The 17,824-nt window shown below is 36.9% G+C and overlaps 1 protein-coding gene and 1 long non-coding RNA gene across 2 annotated transcripts in view; one reads left to right on the plus strand and one right to left on the minus strand.

Moving 5' to 3' along the window:
* The window catches only part of LOC127699036 (uncharacterized), a 316,114-nt gene that overhangs the window by 176,204 nt on the left and 122,086 nt on the right, over positions 1 to 17,824 (minus strand). The gene's annotated exons all lie outside the window — the stretch shown is intronic.
* LOC127698929 (uncharacterized) overlaps positions 894 to 17,824 on the plus strand; it is a 500,671-nt gene continuing 483,740 nt past the window's right edge. Inside the window, exon 1 of the mRNA XM_052202662.1 lies at positions 894 to 1,080. Within this exon, the coding sequence (XP_052058622.1) occupies positions 949 to 1,080 (132 nt within the window). The 5' untranslated portion in view covers positions 894 to 948. The remainder of the gene's footprint in view (positions 1,081 to 17,824) is intronic.

Below are 17,824 nucleotides of genomic sequence, written 5' to 3' on the forward strand. Positions count from 1 at the left end.
TTTGGGTTCTTTAATATGCTGAATCTAAATATGTTTTTAGATTTTTGATTTTTGGCCCAGTTTTCAAGTTGGTCTAATTCGGGGTTTCAAAATTAAACATTATTTGATTTCAACAAAAATTGAATATATGGGGTTCTTTGATATGCTGAATCTAATTGTGTATTTAGATTTTGTATTTTGGGACCCATTATGATTTGATAAAAAGCAGCAATCCAGATTAAAATAAAAGTCAGATGATGCTTATAAGTGAATTATCACAACAGTACAGTCAGTATTACAGCAAGATTAAAATCCCTATAATGTATTCCTCAACGAACAGGTCATCCGAGTAGACAGTACTTCACATTTTATTTTATTTTTGTCATATTAGTTATAGTTTACCATGAAGTTGTGGTCACAACAACTTGAAATTTAGAACACATGTTCATTATGATGTGAATTTTAGAATTATATGCCAAGTTATGGTTTAACCCCAATTTTACGGTTCACTTTTATTCCGTTCTCATGAAGTTGTGAATGTCAGCCATCTTAATGAAATACAAAATTTGTGTTTTTTTATCAATGTAAAATTGATATCTGATTTTGAGTACAATACACGATTATGATGATCTTCCTAACCTGTTGATAGGAGGGATCTGTATTATCCCTTTCATTTCAAATCCATGTGCTTGCAAATTCAGTGTCCAGGTGCCTGGCATTTACGGTTACCGTGGCCAAGCAGATATCAGATTAACTGAACAAACTGACCAAACGTTAACTATTTGATAACTGTTGCATTTGCTACGCAATTGATTGGTTGTTAATTTAAAGTATTATCACCAATTCTTTATCGTATGAAGTGTGTAAATAGATCACCCATGCCTTATCTGAACAGGATGGTTAGTTCCCAGAGAACAACCATGTCACAGAATGTGATGAGGAGAGACAATTTGTTTGGTTTAATGCGAGATGTTTAATCAAATTTCTTTTTTGACATTACTATGGATTTTATTACATTCTGGCCAGTGTTTCAGATATGAGAGGAACATAGAACGGAAATTATGCAGAACTCAGTGTAAAGCACTATGCATTGACAATAAGGTAACGTACGCATTATGCACTGATATCTAATGTAGAATTACACAAATAATTAATGATTCACCTAGATGGGTAATGTTTTAAACAGATTGAAGTGTCTAAAAAAATTTGTGAGGTTGACGAATCCAGTTAAAACGATTGAACTGTCTTGTAATATTATTTACAAATAAGCACATCGATGATTTTTTTACATTAATTACCAGCTTCTTTCGTTTGAAGTTAATTGAAATGAGAACAACATAATAAAATTGGAAAATTTTCATTTTCCATGAAGACACGCAAGCGTTTTACCTTGAATAAACGTTGGCAAATTACATTTCGATGCTTTTCATCAAAATAATGTCATGCTAAAAGACAGAAATCAATCCATTTTTCAGTTTTGTTCTGTTTTCTAAGGAATGCACTACTGCAACATTCTTTATGAAGTGAGTTTTGAAAATTGTGTGAGTTTCTAAAAGAACTGGCAACTCGTACATATCTTTATCGTATGAAGTATCTCATTGCCCAAACAAGTAAGACGGACGCGTCATGCAGTGCTCGTTTTGACGCGTGAAAAAATGAAATATAGGTATTAACTTGCTCTTTCTTATTGTATTGTATGTCCGAACTATCTAGCGTTTTGATTACCATGATCGGAGTCGGAAAACGAGTTGGGTGTCATGGACAGGGTGTCAAATAAAGCATTGTTCAGTAGGTTAAATAAATAGGTTTTTTATTCCTTCGTGATTGTTCTTGAAATCTTTCAAGTGAATAGGTAAATGTATACTACATACAATTAACAGTTGTCTTTGCCTGTCTTAGCCGGGACGTATTTTGGTATATCGTATTGAATGGGAACCACTAATGTTAAGTCTTTGATATTTGGTATGAAGTTGTATACGCATTGGCACATCTCATTTCTATGGAGATTATTAAGCCCTGTCTCCTTAGTCATGATTTATGGACCATGAAATTTTGCATGATTTACATTGTTCTAGTTTGTGATTAGGTCAGTTTGAGGGGTAAGTATAATAGTCGTATTTTACGGGGTTCCATAAAAGACAAGTCTAGGGTTCTTTGACATCACTTTATTATACAAATAAACGTAGGAAAAATAACCCTGCAATAACAATTGCATATAATTATGACATTTATCAATATCACAGTCTTATTAAACTCTTATACTAGAACAATATAAATACTAGTGTAAATAACAATGTAACAAGATCGTATGTAATATTCTATTCCATATACAATAAACTATACTTGGTATCAAGAATGTACTACTGGTGACATTCATAATATGCAATACACTTGCAATTAAATATTTATCAATTATGGACTTTTGAGGAGGTCAATACGTTATATATGGACCTGTTCAGATTATATTGACCGAGGACGAAGTCCGAGTGTCAATTTAATCTAACAGGTCCATATATAACGTATTGACTGAGTGAAAGTCCTTAATTTATATATTACATATGTAAACAATGTATTAGGAAAATGGCGTTCAATGTTCTTTCTGTGTATTTTTAAATTGTATTTTGCAAGAATTTTAACATGTTATTGAAAATATCAATATTCTTTGAACAACTTCATAGCTTGTTGCGTTAGCTTTCTTGTATGCTGATCGTCTGCGTTTAACATAAATATTCTTGTGATAAACTTGCAAATATTCTTTTCATCTGCTGCGGCGCTTCCTCCATGGTTGTTATGTGTGACGTCATGACGTCATTAATCTAAATTTAGCAAGATTTTCCATATTGACCGTCAATATACATATAAATAGAAACATAGCGTCAATATACTTAAAAATAGAAACAAGGCTTCGGAAACATAAAATAACCTTTCAAACACGTGATCGTAATATCCAATGAAAACAGGAGAATGCTACACCATATGTAATATTACTAAATATTATTAATCGAATATTTTTAAGGATTTGTGATTCGTTAAAATTTGATCACATGTACTTTTGTATTTACTCAGTTTGCACGCAAATACTGTTGTGTTTAGCTTTTCGTAGGTCAAAAACAGCATATTGCACAGGGCATACAGCATGTTACTAAATATACATTCTAGAAATCCCAATTTTACATTGTTCATGCAATAGTTGTTGATTAATAATATAACAATTGTAGCCTTTGGTTGAGGTCAATACGATGTTATATCAACCTAGAGAAGCATATCGACCTCGGACTTCGTCCTCAGTCAATATGTTTCTCTTAGGTCGATATAACCTCGTATTGACCTCATTCAAAGGCTATAATTGTATAATACAAATACATGCATTTGATAAGTAGTATCAAATAGTATATCATTATAATCAACCAAGCGTATTATAAACAAGTCGAATGTATCGTACTACATAAACGAGTGTCATTCATATTAATTTTGTATGCACTACTGTAATGATAAAACTCAAGTTGCTGGTATATAGTTACAATATAATATGACCCTAACCAATCTGTGGAACCAGGTTGTATATCTAGCATCTACAGTACAACCAGTATCATTAAGGTAGTAAAAGGAACATCATTATCTATGTGTCCTGAAAATAATACCCAATCATAAATACTCGGATCCAGGAAATTAATGAATTCAAAATACAATATATTAAAGACTGTTATAATAAAATCAAGCTATTACACAAAATAACCATATATGGCAATAACAGCGCAAATTTCAAAGTGACGTCATAGATCCATAACTGAAAGGTCAAGGTCACCTTCAAAATCATTTGTAAATCGACCTTTCTACTTTCAGACTACATATTCAAACCATGTATTCTCAGATTCATACATAAACTATCTTACTCCTATTATATATAAAGGTCTATGGGCATATTGTCCAATAAAGGTGTGAATAAAAGTCCGAAAGTAAAAAGACTGTCTCCTCAGTCATGGTTTATCGACCATAACATTTTGCATGATTTACATTGTTCAAGTTTGTGATTAGGTCAGTTTGAGGGGAACCACTTATGATAAGTCAATGATAGTGATGCAGCTGTATAAGCATTAGCATGTCTTATTATTACGGAAATTATTTGGTCACATGCCTTCAGTCATGGTTCATTGACTTTAAAAATTTTGCATATTTTACACGTTAAAGCATTAATATTTTAATTTCAACATTTGCTATTACTATCAAAATTACATACAGGCGAGACATACTTTTGTGTCAACAGTTTATTTGTATTTCTAAATTATCTTTAAACTTTTTTTTTTATAACAGAAGAATATAACTGACTTAGTATTTCAAAAATTATCTTACTATTATTTGCGGATGGTGTTGTTTTATTAGCAGAAAATAGCACTGTTGTATCTTAAAGGAACAAGCCATAAAGGCTATGTATAGTGTATTAACAAAATGTAGACAAAACTATGTGTCAATATAGTGTCAACTTAACTTATTTGATATGGATTAGAAATATCGGGGTTTGAAAATATAGATATACCTCAAAGGGTACATTTACAATTTTGTAAAATGATTTTACATTTAAAACAGTCTACACCAAATTTCACAATACATGCAGAGCTTTGTAGATACCCAATTACCGCGTCTTCAGAGTTATGTAAAGTAAAACTTCTGCTGTATTAATCAAACGCATTTTTTTATTTCATGATAATAACGGAATTGATGGATATCATATATTAAAAATATTTTTTGATAATTGTGGTATGTCTAATACATGGAATTTTCAGTTTGCTGGTAAATGGGTGTCAAAAAGTATTGAGCAAAAAAAAAAACCTTGAATTGGAAAAAAATGATTATTTTACCGCAGTTCTGTTGGTCAAACCCTAATAACTATAATAACTATAAATTTGATCAACTATTTTTAATTCAAAACTCAACAAATATTGTAATACATATTACAAAAAATATAAATTTATCAAAGTTATGAATGTGAAAGTCAGTCCTCCAAGTTAATTTCATTGTATTGTTCACACATGCCTGAACATTATAGTTATTTTTAGATATGTTCTCTATGAAGCTGAAGTTTTAATGAGAAACAAAGTCATGTCATGTTACATCAGATGATAAAAGTCAAAATTTTAGAAAAAAGAAAGAAGAAATATATTTCATAAAAAATCAGTTATCTATACATGATATAATCCGATTCTAAAGTCTTTCAGATTGGCAAGCATGTTTGAAAGTACTAATAGACCAAAAGGTATTATCAAATCATAAGATTAAGCAGAAATTATTCATAAAAACGACAAGTAGTTATACTTTTATTTATTGTGTACAGTCAGGATTATCTCCGGAACCCCATTACGCCACCTAATTTGTTCAATCGAATAAATAGAAGCCATTAGGGATGATGCTCTATCAATTTTGCTCTTGAAAACCGATAAATTTATCCACATAGCATCATTGCGATTCTTACATTACAGTTGTATTTTAAAAGACAAATGTATCTTCTAGCTATTAAGCATCATTTAATGTACTTTTATGCATTAAAAAAAAAATTATTGTCTGATCGGTTGTCAGGGAGAATTTTCGAAAGTTAAAAAACACAAAAAAAAAATCTAATTAAACATTTTATGGAATAGCAGACTAGAAATGTCATAGGTTGAACACTGCGTCTAATTACCCTAGATAACGCACACAAATGTCTGTCATCAAGGGCTTTCCGTAAAAATTAAAGGGAGTGTTGGTGAACGGTGTTCGAGTTTTTGTTTTAGTATATTTCATGTATAAAATGATTATTATGCCCAATTCTAATATGACGTGCTTATTTCGCTTTATAAACAACAGCGTAATAAAATTCTCGACATATTTATACTTAGAGCAGACTGAAAGATGTACATATCAATGGCTGATACAATTTACACAGCCGAGTGTGGAATCGGAACTGTACGGTTTTAAAAAATTTTGGTCATTCGGGAGACTGTCAAGAGGGGCTCCGACATTCGAAAAAATAATAAGTTGCTATAGATGGAAAGTTTGATGAACTCAAATGTTGCTACACGTATATAAAGTTTCTGCTTCAAGATTTGATAACGAAAACATGTTACATGTTGATATGAACCAATCAAATAAAATAAACGATCTATGCATCCAAACGTTTTCCGTAGAATGGTGGAGCTCCGAGTAAATCGATCAAAACTGGCACACAACAGCGACAAAATGCAAAAAAAAAAGCACAGAAAAACCAATCGTTGCTACCAGAATTTTCATATATACATTTTCTGATACATAGTCTTACCTGTTTGAAATTTTAAATGTCATTGTCCCTGTAGAAATTCAAAGAAACTCATTATCTCAAAGTCGGATGATTTATTGACTACAATCGCTGTCAAATTTAAGATGGTAAGTCAATACAAACGGCACTCTTTTGTTGACCTTTTTCTCTTTATATTGTAAAAGTTCATCTCGGCTGATGTCGTTCGCACGAGAGACACCTTCTATCAATGTTTTTTCTTCTGTAGCACTGATCTTTTTAGATGACCGCGAAGTTCTTCTAATCGCTTTTTTGCAGTATCATTGCATGGAGCAAATCCGCTCTATTCGGATGGCATAGCTGTTATTGCATTTCAATACCAAAGCTAGAAGCCGGGTTGTATAACTAGACAGTCTCTGTTGTAATTCCTTTATCTTCGTCAACTCTGAAATTCTAGAATTATACCAGTACAATTGCACAGTGCGATTCATTTGGGATGTATAAATACGCAGCCTCAGTTGTTTTTACTCAAACTTCTTCAAATTTGAAATTTTAGATTAATATCAGTTCAAATCTATCAGTGCTATTCACTGGGAATGTATTTCTACACATTCTATCTGGTAATAACTTAACTTTCGTCACCTGTGAAGTTTTAGAATTGTACGAGTTCATATCGCAGGCTATTCTTTTTAGATGCGTATCTATGCTCTTTCTTACGAGGGCGCTGGATCGTGATGAGAAACAATGCTAGTACACAATAAATGAATTAAAGAAACGCCTAAAAATTGTACAAAGCAGCACCATTATAATAAAAAAGAAACATCAAATAAAAGTAAATAAAGAAGGAAAGAATAGACATTGATAGAGGTTAACAACATCAGCCGAAATGAACTTTTACAATATAAAGAGAAAAGGGTCAACAAAGAGTGCCGTTTGTGCTGACTTACCATCCCAAATTTGTCAAGTTATCACACATTATCCGCGCAAATTGGAAAGAAATCGAAAAACATCCTAAACTATCCAATGTCTTTACCGAGCCACCCGTACTGGCTTTCCGTAGGCCCAAAAGCTTTAAAGACTTGCTGGTGAGAGCTGGTGAGAGCTGATTTATCCTCTGAATCAGGCTCTTCGTCAGTGGGCTCCTCCGAGGAGTGTGGAAACACACGATGTCTGACTTGCAAGCAAATACTGAATATCCAGATTTTAACAGTCACTCGACTGGTACGGAATACACCATATTTTGCAATGTTAAAGGCAAGACTAAAATGCTGTGTATCTTCTACAGTGTAAATGTGGTAAACAGTATGTTAGTGAGTCAGAACATTGATGCACTCATAGGGTCTTTGCATCGGAAATAAACACATTTATTCTAAAACCAGTTTTGGCATGAAACGGATTATGTTCTTCTCGTATATGCTTGATTTTCATATGATGAAGACGTAATCTTTCAATCAGTTTAATTGAGGTCTGGAGCTGGCATGTCAGTAACTGCTAGTAGTCCTTTGTTAATTTATATATCATTGTCATTTTACTTAGTTTCTTTTGTTACCTAATCTGACATTGGACTAGGACTTCTTTTAAACTGAGTTTTACTGTGCGTTATTCTGTGTGTTTGATTTTTCTACATTGGCTAGAGGTATAGGGTGAGGTTTGAGATCTCACTAAACATGTTTAACCCCGCCGCATTTTCGCGCCTGTCCTAAGTCAGGAGCCTCTGGCCTTTGTTAGTCTTGTATGATTTTTAATTTTAGTTCATTTATATGTTTTGAAGTTTAGTATGACGTCCATTTTCACTGAACTAGTACACATTTTTGTTTAGTGGCCAGCTGAAGCCCGCCTCCGGGTGCGGGATTTTCTCGCTGTGGTGAAGACCCATTGGTGACCTTCGGCTGTTTTTTTGCTCTTTGGTCGGGTTGTTGTCTCTTTGACATATTCCCCATTTCCATTCTCAATTATATATATATATTGTGACGAAAAAGAGAGGACGGTCGGGTAACTAGGGGAACTAGAAATGTCTGAACCTGACGACGACGAATGAAAGTGATGGCAATTTCCTAATACTCCTGTGGTACTCCGCTTTCTCTCAGGTTGATCCTCCAAGTATTGTTAAGTTTCATGAACCAGGTAGCGTTGTACTGAGAATGTTCCTGGTCACATAAATTATAAGTGGATCCTTGAGTAGTGTATAACTAAAAGATACTCGAAGTCAATGATAAGTTCAACTTGTATTAAAAAGACATGTGGAATATACGCAATTTAACAATGCATAGTAAACGGACGGTATTACAATAAATTCACCCTATAGACTACAAAACTCTTGACTTCTTACTGACTAAAATAATGCCTAACCTCCCTATTTATACTCCCCCAATTAACCTGAATAATCATAAAACACTTAACTCCCTTAACCAATGAAAAAGTGACACATAACTGGTAGGGCTAGTAGGGCACCTGGTAGGGCACTACAGCTCCAGTGGTAGGGCTGGTAGGGCACCTGGTAGGGCTCTGCAAACTAGGCCAACAAAACAGGAAATGTCTGTCATTGATAGTTAAATTACATTTATGAAACAAAGAACAACCTTTAAAAACAGTGGGCTGACTAATTATAACTGACAAACTTATATATGAATGATGAAACTTGTTAACCCCACCTTAAAAAGAGCAAAGTAAATGATACCACTATTGCTATAACTGTAAATACATACAAATACATATAAAATCTTGAAAAAGGGGGAGAATACCAAAATACAATATTCATTACACAGTCCCCTCTTAGCCCTGAACTTCCACTGTTCAGCAAGAAAACTGACACAATAAAAATGAATATGATACCTGATAATAATAATAAAAAAAAGATATGTGAGATAGCTATAGGATCGAGCATTAACATATGATTTTGGCACGTTTAACATTATATAATTAGGATACTTATAACAAAAATATTTATCTCTTGTTAACTTCCAAATAAAAATTATTTATACATTTAGTATGGAACAATTTTTGGCTTTATGTTTCTCTCTCTCTCTCAAAAAAAAGAAAATGAAATTAATGAAATATGTAAAATATGGTACCGTTTTAAGATAAAGGTGAATAAGTTAGCACCGTAATGATAATTAAAAAAAATAGAATACTTAACACACTCATATAAAATACATAATTCTGTTCCTCTAAACACAACAAAATAAATGGAATGTGTACTCACGTTATACTTTCTGTATACATGTAAATAAAACAGTAAAGCTATATAAAAAAAACAACACGAGACGGTATAAATCTCCTTATACGACTAGAAATAAAGTTATATATGGACTTAGGACACCAACCATAGGGACCTAGGCACCATGAGAATCAAAATATATGTTAAGCATCATTGACGCACCAAAAAGGGCATTCAATGTACCAAAACTTCAACAACAACAAAAATAGATCTAGAAAAACATGACAAACCCTTTTTTTACATGTATACTTTCATGTACAGGTACAAAACAAGGTACAAGTAAAATATAAAAAGTTCCATATAAAAAAAAAAACTGTCATAAAAAAAAACATCCATGCATATATAAGAAACAAAAATAAGTCTTTAGCTACTCTACAGGTTTGACCACCACTTCCGTTCTGCGTAATGCTTCCGCATGTTCACATAATTCTTCTTCCATATGGCGTATGAAGCCACACCAATCAAAACTTCTTGGGTCGTAATGTGTGGATGTGGCAAAATTATGTTCCCTTCTTACAGACGAGACTCCATCCCTGCTTGATCGGATTGTTATAAGGGATAAATTCACAATTTCTACACTGTCAATGTGTGAATCTCCTATTTCATCTGGATCACTGGTTGTGGTACATGTATCTGAATCAGAGTTATAAACGTCATCCGGCTCTAGGGTATTGCTTCCTGAAGCACCGTGACAGACACCCTCCTGTGCCGACTCCATATCAAACTCAGAGGCATCCTCCTGCAGAACCACCTCATCCACAGACTCAGGGACCTCAGGGACTTCTGGACTGCTGGGCCCAGGCACATTATCCTCTTCAGCTCTCTTTAACTTCTTTTCCTGTGGCCCACATGTTTCAATGTTCTCCCTAGAGGTATAACCCAGATAAGCTTCTCTGGACAGATCCCTAGCTTCGTCCACTGTTTTTTTATGAGTACTCTGGAGGTGAATAAGTAGATATTCCCTTCGGAAAAATATACGATCGCAATTTGGTTCATTGCACCCAACATATTTCACATTACTATTATGCACGGCATTTATATGCCTTTTCAAATTCCTCCGACTAGCATACTTTGTGTCACAATAGATACAAATAGCTCCTGGCATTTTGTCTAAAGTATCAATATCTAAAAATCTTGTAGGTCTGGTAATTGTTCTGGTTCTCGTGTTTGTTGATGCGGAAATGGTCATGTGGTTTCTAATTCGCGCGCTTGGTCGGGCTGGTCGGGTACCTGATTCCGGGATTCCCAAATTAGTCGGGCATGTATCAGAACAGTTTTCGCCATCGCTTGTCGAAACCGGTTTTATTTCAGGCGGACATATTTTTTCTCCTCCAATAATTCTTGGTAGCTTTTCACTCACAGAACTATTTTCATCATCGACATCAGCTGTAAATTTGGCTAAATCCGGGAATTCAACAGGATGTTGCTCGGGCACATCGGGCATATCAGGACGGGCGTTTTGTTGATTAAACCAAACCATTTTTTTAGATCCCAAATACGGTTTTAAAATATCACCATGAACAGTTACTTCTGGAGAATTCTTAGCACACTTCACTTTAAACGTAATGTCACTAAGCTTTTCAGTTATTACCCAAGGTCCAGTCCAATGACGAGCAATTTTGAGCTTAATTCCTGGAACATTTTTCTTTTGGTTTCTCCACACGTAGTCTCCGACGTTATAGACGACTGGTCGAACCTTAGCATCAAAAATATTTTTCTGCCTCTCAGCAGCAGACTTTAAATTATTACGGGCTAACTCATGTGCTTCCCTTAATTTATGTTCAAGTTCATTAACATACTCAGAAATAAAGTTTTCTTCTTCATTGTCATCCGAGACAGTTTCAGTCATTAAATTTAATGGAAACGACATCTCCCGACCGTAGATCATGCGGTGAGGTGTAATACCAGTGCTTTCGTGGGGTGTTGCGTTATAAGCCATAACAATATAGTCTAAATGTTCATCCCAATCTTTTTGGTGTTTCTTAATATACTTCGAAAGTATATCATTGACGGTCCTATTCATTCTTTCAATCATGCCATCGGATCTTGGATGAAGGGGTGTCGTTCTAGTTTTATTTATTTCTAATAACTGACATAACTCTCTGAAAACAGCACTCTCATATTGTCGACCTTGGTCGGAGTGAATTTCCACCGGGCAACCGTATCTCTTTACCAATGCCCTAAATAAAATATCCGCAACGGTTTCTGCTCGCATATCAGGCATGGCATAAATTTCTGTTAATTTCGAAAAATAATCCCCTATTACCAAAATGTACTTATTCTTATTAATCGATGTAGGAAAAGGGCCAGCAATGTCACTCGCTATCCGTTCGAATGGGGCACCAACTACGTACGACTTCATCTGATGACGTTTCTTGGCCATCGGGCTTTTGCGTTCCCCGCATATTTCGCACTGCTGTACATATAACTTAATAGATCCCTGCATATCTCGCCAGTAGAAGGGAGATAGCTTCGCCTTTTCGTAAGTTTTCTTTATTCCTAAATGTGCACCCGTTCGAGCATCGTGTAAATACCAGAGAATAGGATCTACTAACGACTCGGGCACGCAAATCTTCCATCGGGCCTGTTGGGCCATTTCAACCCATTTCAAACACAATACATTATTTCTAATTTCCAAAAGCTCCCATTTGGCTAACCAAAATTTTAAATTCAAACCATAACCGCAAATTTCTTCCCAGGCGGGCTTCTCGATTTTATTTTTAAAGTTCAAAATTTTCCCTAAAATAACATCAGCTTCTTTTCGGGCTCTTACTGCCTCTAAACTAAGATCTATATTTGGCATCGGCTTTTGCTCGGCGATTTTTGGTCTGTTGCTCTTTCGTCCCCTCCTAACTAAAGGAGATTCTCCTGAATCAGGATCGACTACTACATCTGTATTGTTATTTCCTACACGGTCAAAGCTTGGTCTCGTGTGGTCGTCATGACTATCTGAGTTTTCAGAAACTACGTCTATGCTTTTCTTATCGCCCTCTTTCATATATTTAATTTCTGTTTAGATCGGACCCTCGTAGCCATAACCCCAAGGCATCTCACATTGTTTACAAAATTCTCCATTATCAGTTACTAGCCGCGATATCGCATCTGCGTTCCCATGGCGCACTCCTGGCCTGTGCTCAATTTTCATGTGAAACTGGCTCAGTTGCTGAATCCATCGATGTATCTGCCCATCGGGCTCCCGAAAATTCTGAAGCCACGTCAGGGACCCATGATCGGTTCTTATACGGAACGGACGTCCTAAAAGATAATGTTTAAAATACTTGGTAAAGTAAACAACAGCGAGCATTTCCCTCCTTGTCACGCAATAGTTGCGTTCCGGCTTATCCAAGCACCTACTACCGTACGCAATTACTCTCTCTTTCCCGTCCTGAATTTGGGATAAAACGGCTCCAATGGCATAGGCGCTGGCGTCAGTATCCAGTATAAACTCGGACCCGTCAGCCTGCGGAAATCCCAATATAGGTGCCGAAATTAACCTACTTTTCAGTCCTAGGAAAGCAGCTTCTGCATCTTTGTTCCAAGAAAATTTCTGGTTTTTCTTTGTAAGGTCAAACAGAGGCTTCGCAATTTTCGAAAAGTCCTTCACATATTTCCTATAGTAGGAAGCTAAACCAAGGAAACTACGAACTTGTGTCACTGTCGCAGGTCGTTTCATATTCTTAACTGCAACTACTTTAGCTGGGTCTGTCTTAACCCCTTCAGTGGATACAATATGCCCCAAAAAGGATATTTCTTTTTGCAACATATGACATATTGGCCAAATACTACTATATCATCGAGATATAGTACGGCAACTCGCCATTGTAACCCAAACAAGGTCTTTTCTATAATTCTTTCAAAAGTACTAGCCGCATTACAGAGACCAAACGGCATAGACGTAAACTGGTACAGCCCCCCTCTAGGGGTAGCAAAGGCAGTTTTCTGTTTATCTTCCTCTACCATTGGCACTTGATGGTAGGCCATGTCTAGATCCAGCGAGGAAACCCACTCAGCCCCTCCGAGAGTATCTAAATTTTCGTCTATCCTTGTTAGGGGATAGGCGTCCTTTATGGTCTTTTCATTCAGTTTTCGGTAATCTACGCATATCCGCCAACACCCATCTTTCTTCAGTACCATCACAACTTGTGATGACCACGGGCTTTCGGATTTTTCAATAAGACCTTTCTGTTCTAACGTCTTTACTTCATCCTCCAATGCATGCCTCTTGTACATGGGGATCCTCCTAGGTGGTTCTCTAATGGGCTTATCGTCTCTAAGTTTTATTTTGTGGGTGCCCATATTGGTCCGAACAACCTCACCCGGTTGGGCAAAACATTCCTGATTGGCACCTAGAAAATTCTTAAACAATTCCACTTGTTTTTCATCTAAATTCCTACAACCAATCTCAAACATTGGACGCAGGTGCTCAGGTATATTGCCCGTGCTCCTTGAAGCATCCACTTCAACCTCACAAATGTTCGACATTTCATTCATATCTATAACCGGCCCGACTCGACACACGGGCGTAAACAATGCCAGCGTGTATGCCTATATACAATAACATCTGAGGAACCAGGGTTATACACTCGGGTATACACCACTGCATCCGCTGAATCAACTAACGTTTTTGCCAACGCCAGCCCAAGCCGCTCCAAAAAAGGGCGCTCGGGCGTCAAGATACCCAAGGAACAGGATGCACTACGATATTTAGCCTTGTTCGTTAATCCCGACTTAATTACAGCTTCATGTCTCGGCGGTACCATAACAGTCTCCAATGCTATAACTCTCATAGACTTGGCCTCTTTCGACCCTTCCAAAGGTATTCTCTTACCTTTAATAACAAAACTGGATTCGTCATGATCCCAGGTACAACGATGAGTTAAGATGAAATCCTCTCCTATTAAGTTGTTTCTCACTCCTCCAACAATAACCTCATGTTCGAAAACATTCTCCCCAAACGTTATCATCATCTCCGCTTTACCAAGACACCTCAGTGGTTGTCCATTAGCAGCTACAAAATGACTATCAACTGGGCTTAACATGGGTTTGTCCAATATTAAGTCAAATGTTTCATTGGTAATGAAAGTACTCATGGCACCAGTATCTATTTTCCATTCGACTGTCGTGCCCTCGATCTGTCCTTTCACAACCATATTAGCAATTCCTCTTACTTTAACTTTTGGGGTAGGACTATCAATAGGAGTTCCAGTTTCCCTCGACGTCTCAACTGCATGACCGTCACTGCTACTCGTTTCTTTTACAATAACCTCCGAGTCTTCTTTAAACTTCACCTTTCTCCTCTTCCTCCATCTTGTCTTTACTTTTACATCAACTTCTTTATTAGGCCTCCTTTGGGTAACCGATACTTGGCCCTCAGTATCGGTCACATCTAGTTTAACGGACTCGGCTCGGCTCCAACGGACAATGGTGCCGGCTCTTGTTGTCCGCCTCCATGGTCTGTTTGGCTTCTACCAAACTGTGGGGCACCTCCCCTACCTCTCATAAAGCTTCGATTAAAGGGTCTCCCGCGGGACCCCCTACCAGTATTATTCCAATTATATCTTCCTCGGCCGACACCTCTATTATATTCATAATCATTTGTTTGCTCAGTAGAACCCGCCCTTGGAGGTTCACTGGCATCTATCATCATATTATCTCTATGTCTCACTTCATATATAGGCCTATTAACAGGCTTATCTTTAACTAAATCCTTTTCTCCTACTCTTAGACATTCCTCTTGCATTGCATTTATAACTGCTTCTTGCAAATTTTTAGGCCTTGTCCTTTTAACGGCCAGGCGAAAGTCCTCAGACTGACCGCACTTGTCCAGAAAAGCTTTCACAGCATTTTCTTCAACTATATCAGGATTCCCCGGGTAAGCTCTCCTGCATAGATCTTCAAGCGCCTGTCCAAAATCTCGCAAGGACTCTTTATCCCATCTTAGCTTCGGCTATATACTTCTCCTTCATGGCTGTATGGCCAAACCTTTCCTCCATCTTTTGCCTCAACCTCGTATAATCTCGCTGAAATACCAATGGAAACCCGTATGCAAAAGTTTCGGCTTGTCCTCTAAGAGTGCTGAGAAGTACCCGTCTTGATTTTTCAGGATCCCAAGAATTGAGCTCGGCGATGTTCTCGAAATACTGCAGAAATTCATTCCAGACGTCTTCCTTGACTCCAGAGAATGTTCTACGAACAGGGTATTCTGGTTGATGTGATGATCCAGAACGTGGGATACTAGCTGCCATATAAGACGGAGCCAAAGCATCCCGGTGTGACACCAGCGAAGGGACACACCGTTCACGCTCTGCCACATCGTTCGCATTCACCACCATTTCAGCTCCATCTGCACATTGTGAGGGCTTCGACTGCCTAAATAAAGGAATCGAGGCACCAATAGTGCAATCTTCTCTGTCGCATGGTTGATCACGGTTTTCACTAACGTATTGATCCCCATTTATATCAGGGAAAATACCATCCTCAGCATACATCAAGTCGGACATAGGGCGTTCACCGTTTTTACTAGAGCGCCAAACAATCTTGATGCCTACCGTCGAAACAAGGAGCCCAATAATCATAAAAAGACCAGTCATTACATATTCCTGGGACCGTCGGACAACCTTATTCTCCGGAAAATACACCCACACAAAAACTACACAGCCACTGCATACAACAAGAAGGCAAATCCATACGGACCAAAACCAACCCCAACTACATTTGGTCTCCAAACCATTGACCGCACCAACAACTTCCGTACTCCGGTAGCTCCTGGGTGATGAATGCATAAACTTCCGAATACTCGGGTCGCCTGCCTTCTTCCCAAAGTGTGCATCCAGAGGAGTCATGGGGAATGGTGAAACCTCAACTCCTGAGTCTGCAGGTGAAAATAACCTAGATCTACAGTTATCTTGTCTTACCTCAACGGACCTTGGAGCCCGAGTAGATGACATCCGTATAATCCTTGGAGTTTCCATAACAATAAATCCAAGAGAAAAATATCACAACTGAATGTCATTAAAGTTATCAAAGTCACTCAATAAAAATCCCACCGCTGCCACCAATGTGACGAAAAAGAGAGGACGGTCGGGTAACTAGGGGAACTAGAAATGTCTGAACCTGACGACGACGAATGAAAGTGATGGCAATTTCCTAATACTCCTGTGGTACTCCGCTTTCTCTCAGGTTGATCCTCCAAGTATTGTTAAGTTTCATGAATCAGGTAGCGTTGTACTGAGAATGTTCCTGGTCACATAAATTATAAGTGGATCCTTGAGTAGTGTATAACTAAAAGATACTCGAAGTCAATGATAAGTTCAACTTGTATTAAAAAGACATGTGGAATATACGCAATTTAACAATGCATAGTAAACGGACGGTATTACAATAAATTCACCCTACAGACTACAAAACTCTTGACTTCTTACTGACTAAAATAATGCCTAACCTCCCTATTTATACTCCCCCAATTAACCTGAATAATCATAAAACACTTAACTCCCTTAACCAATGAAAAAGTGACACATAACTGGTAGGGCTAGTATGGCACCTGGTAGGGCACTACAGCTCCAGTTGTAGGGCTGGTAGGGCACCTGGTAGGGCTCTGCAAACTAGGACAACAAAACAGGAAATGTCTGTCATTGATAGTTAAATTACATTTATGAAACAAAGAACAACCTTTAAAAACAGTGGGCTGACTAATTATAACTGACAAACTTATATATGAATGATGAAACTTGTTAACCCCACCTTAAAAAGAGCAAAGTAAATGATACCACTATTGCTATAACTGTAAATACATACAAGTACATATAAAATCTTGAAAAAGGGGGAGAATACCAAAATACAATATTCATTACAATATATATATAATTCGTCTCAAATTTAGCCCAACAATGTTAGATCTTCAAAATTGCGTAAGCAAATTTTTGTACTTCCCTCAGCGGGATTCGAACCCTTGCGTCTGTGACATCGTGGCAACACCGCCTGCACCGTGTCCAGCGCCCTAGACCACTCGACCAACTACGCTACATCAAAATATAGCTTTCGGTGGTCGATGTAATGCCTTTCCTCGTCGGCTTTATCTAGGGTTGTAACACACTACATGCTGTATAGTGGCAGGTAGATGGTTTACCTTTCAGATCAGCTATTTTGTCTGTCGTAAAGGGTGATAATGTTAATTACCATGCCGCCAAACACATTTTAATTGTATTATACACGTCTAAACATGTGTCAACTTTATGACAGACATTCTCCATCGGATAACACATGGTTATACAGGGCTAACACCATATATATATATAATTCGTCTCAAATTTAGCCCAACAATGTTAGATCTATATATTGTTGTGCTGATATTTAGAGTAATTATGAATATAATATATGTTTTC

Source organism: Mytilus californianus, unplaced genomic scaffold (assembly GCF_021869535.1).
Source record: "Mytilus californianus isolate M0D057914Y unplaced genomic scaffold, xbMytCali1.0.p SCAF_4, whole genome shotgun sequence".
Taxonomy (NCBI): Eukaryota; Metazoa; Mollusca; class Bivalvia; order Mytilida; family Mytilidae; genus Mytilus; species Mytilus californianus.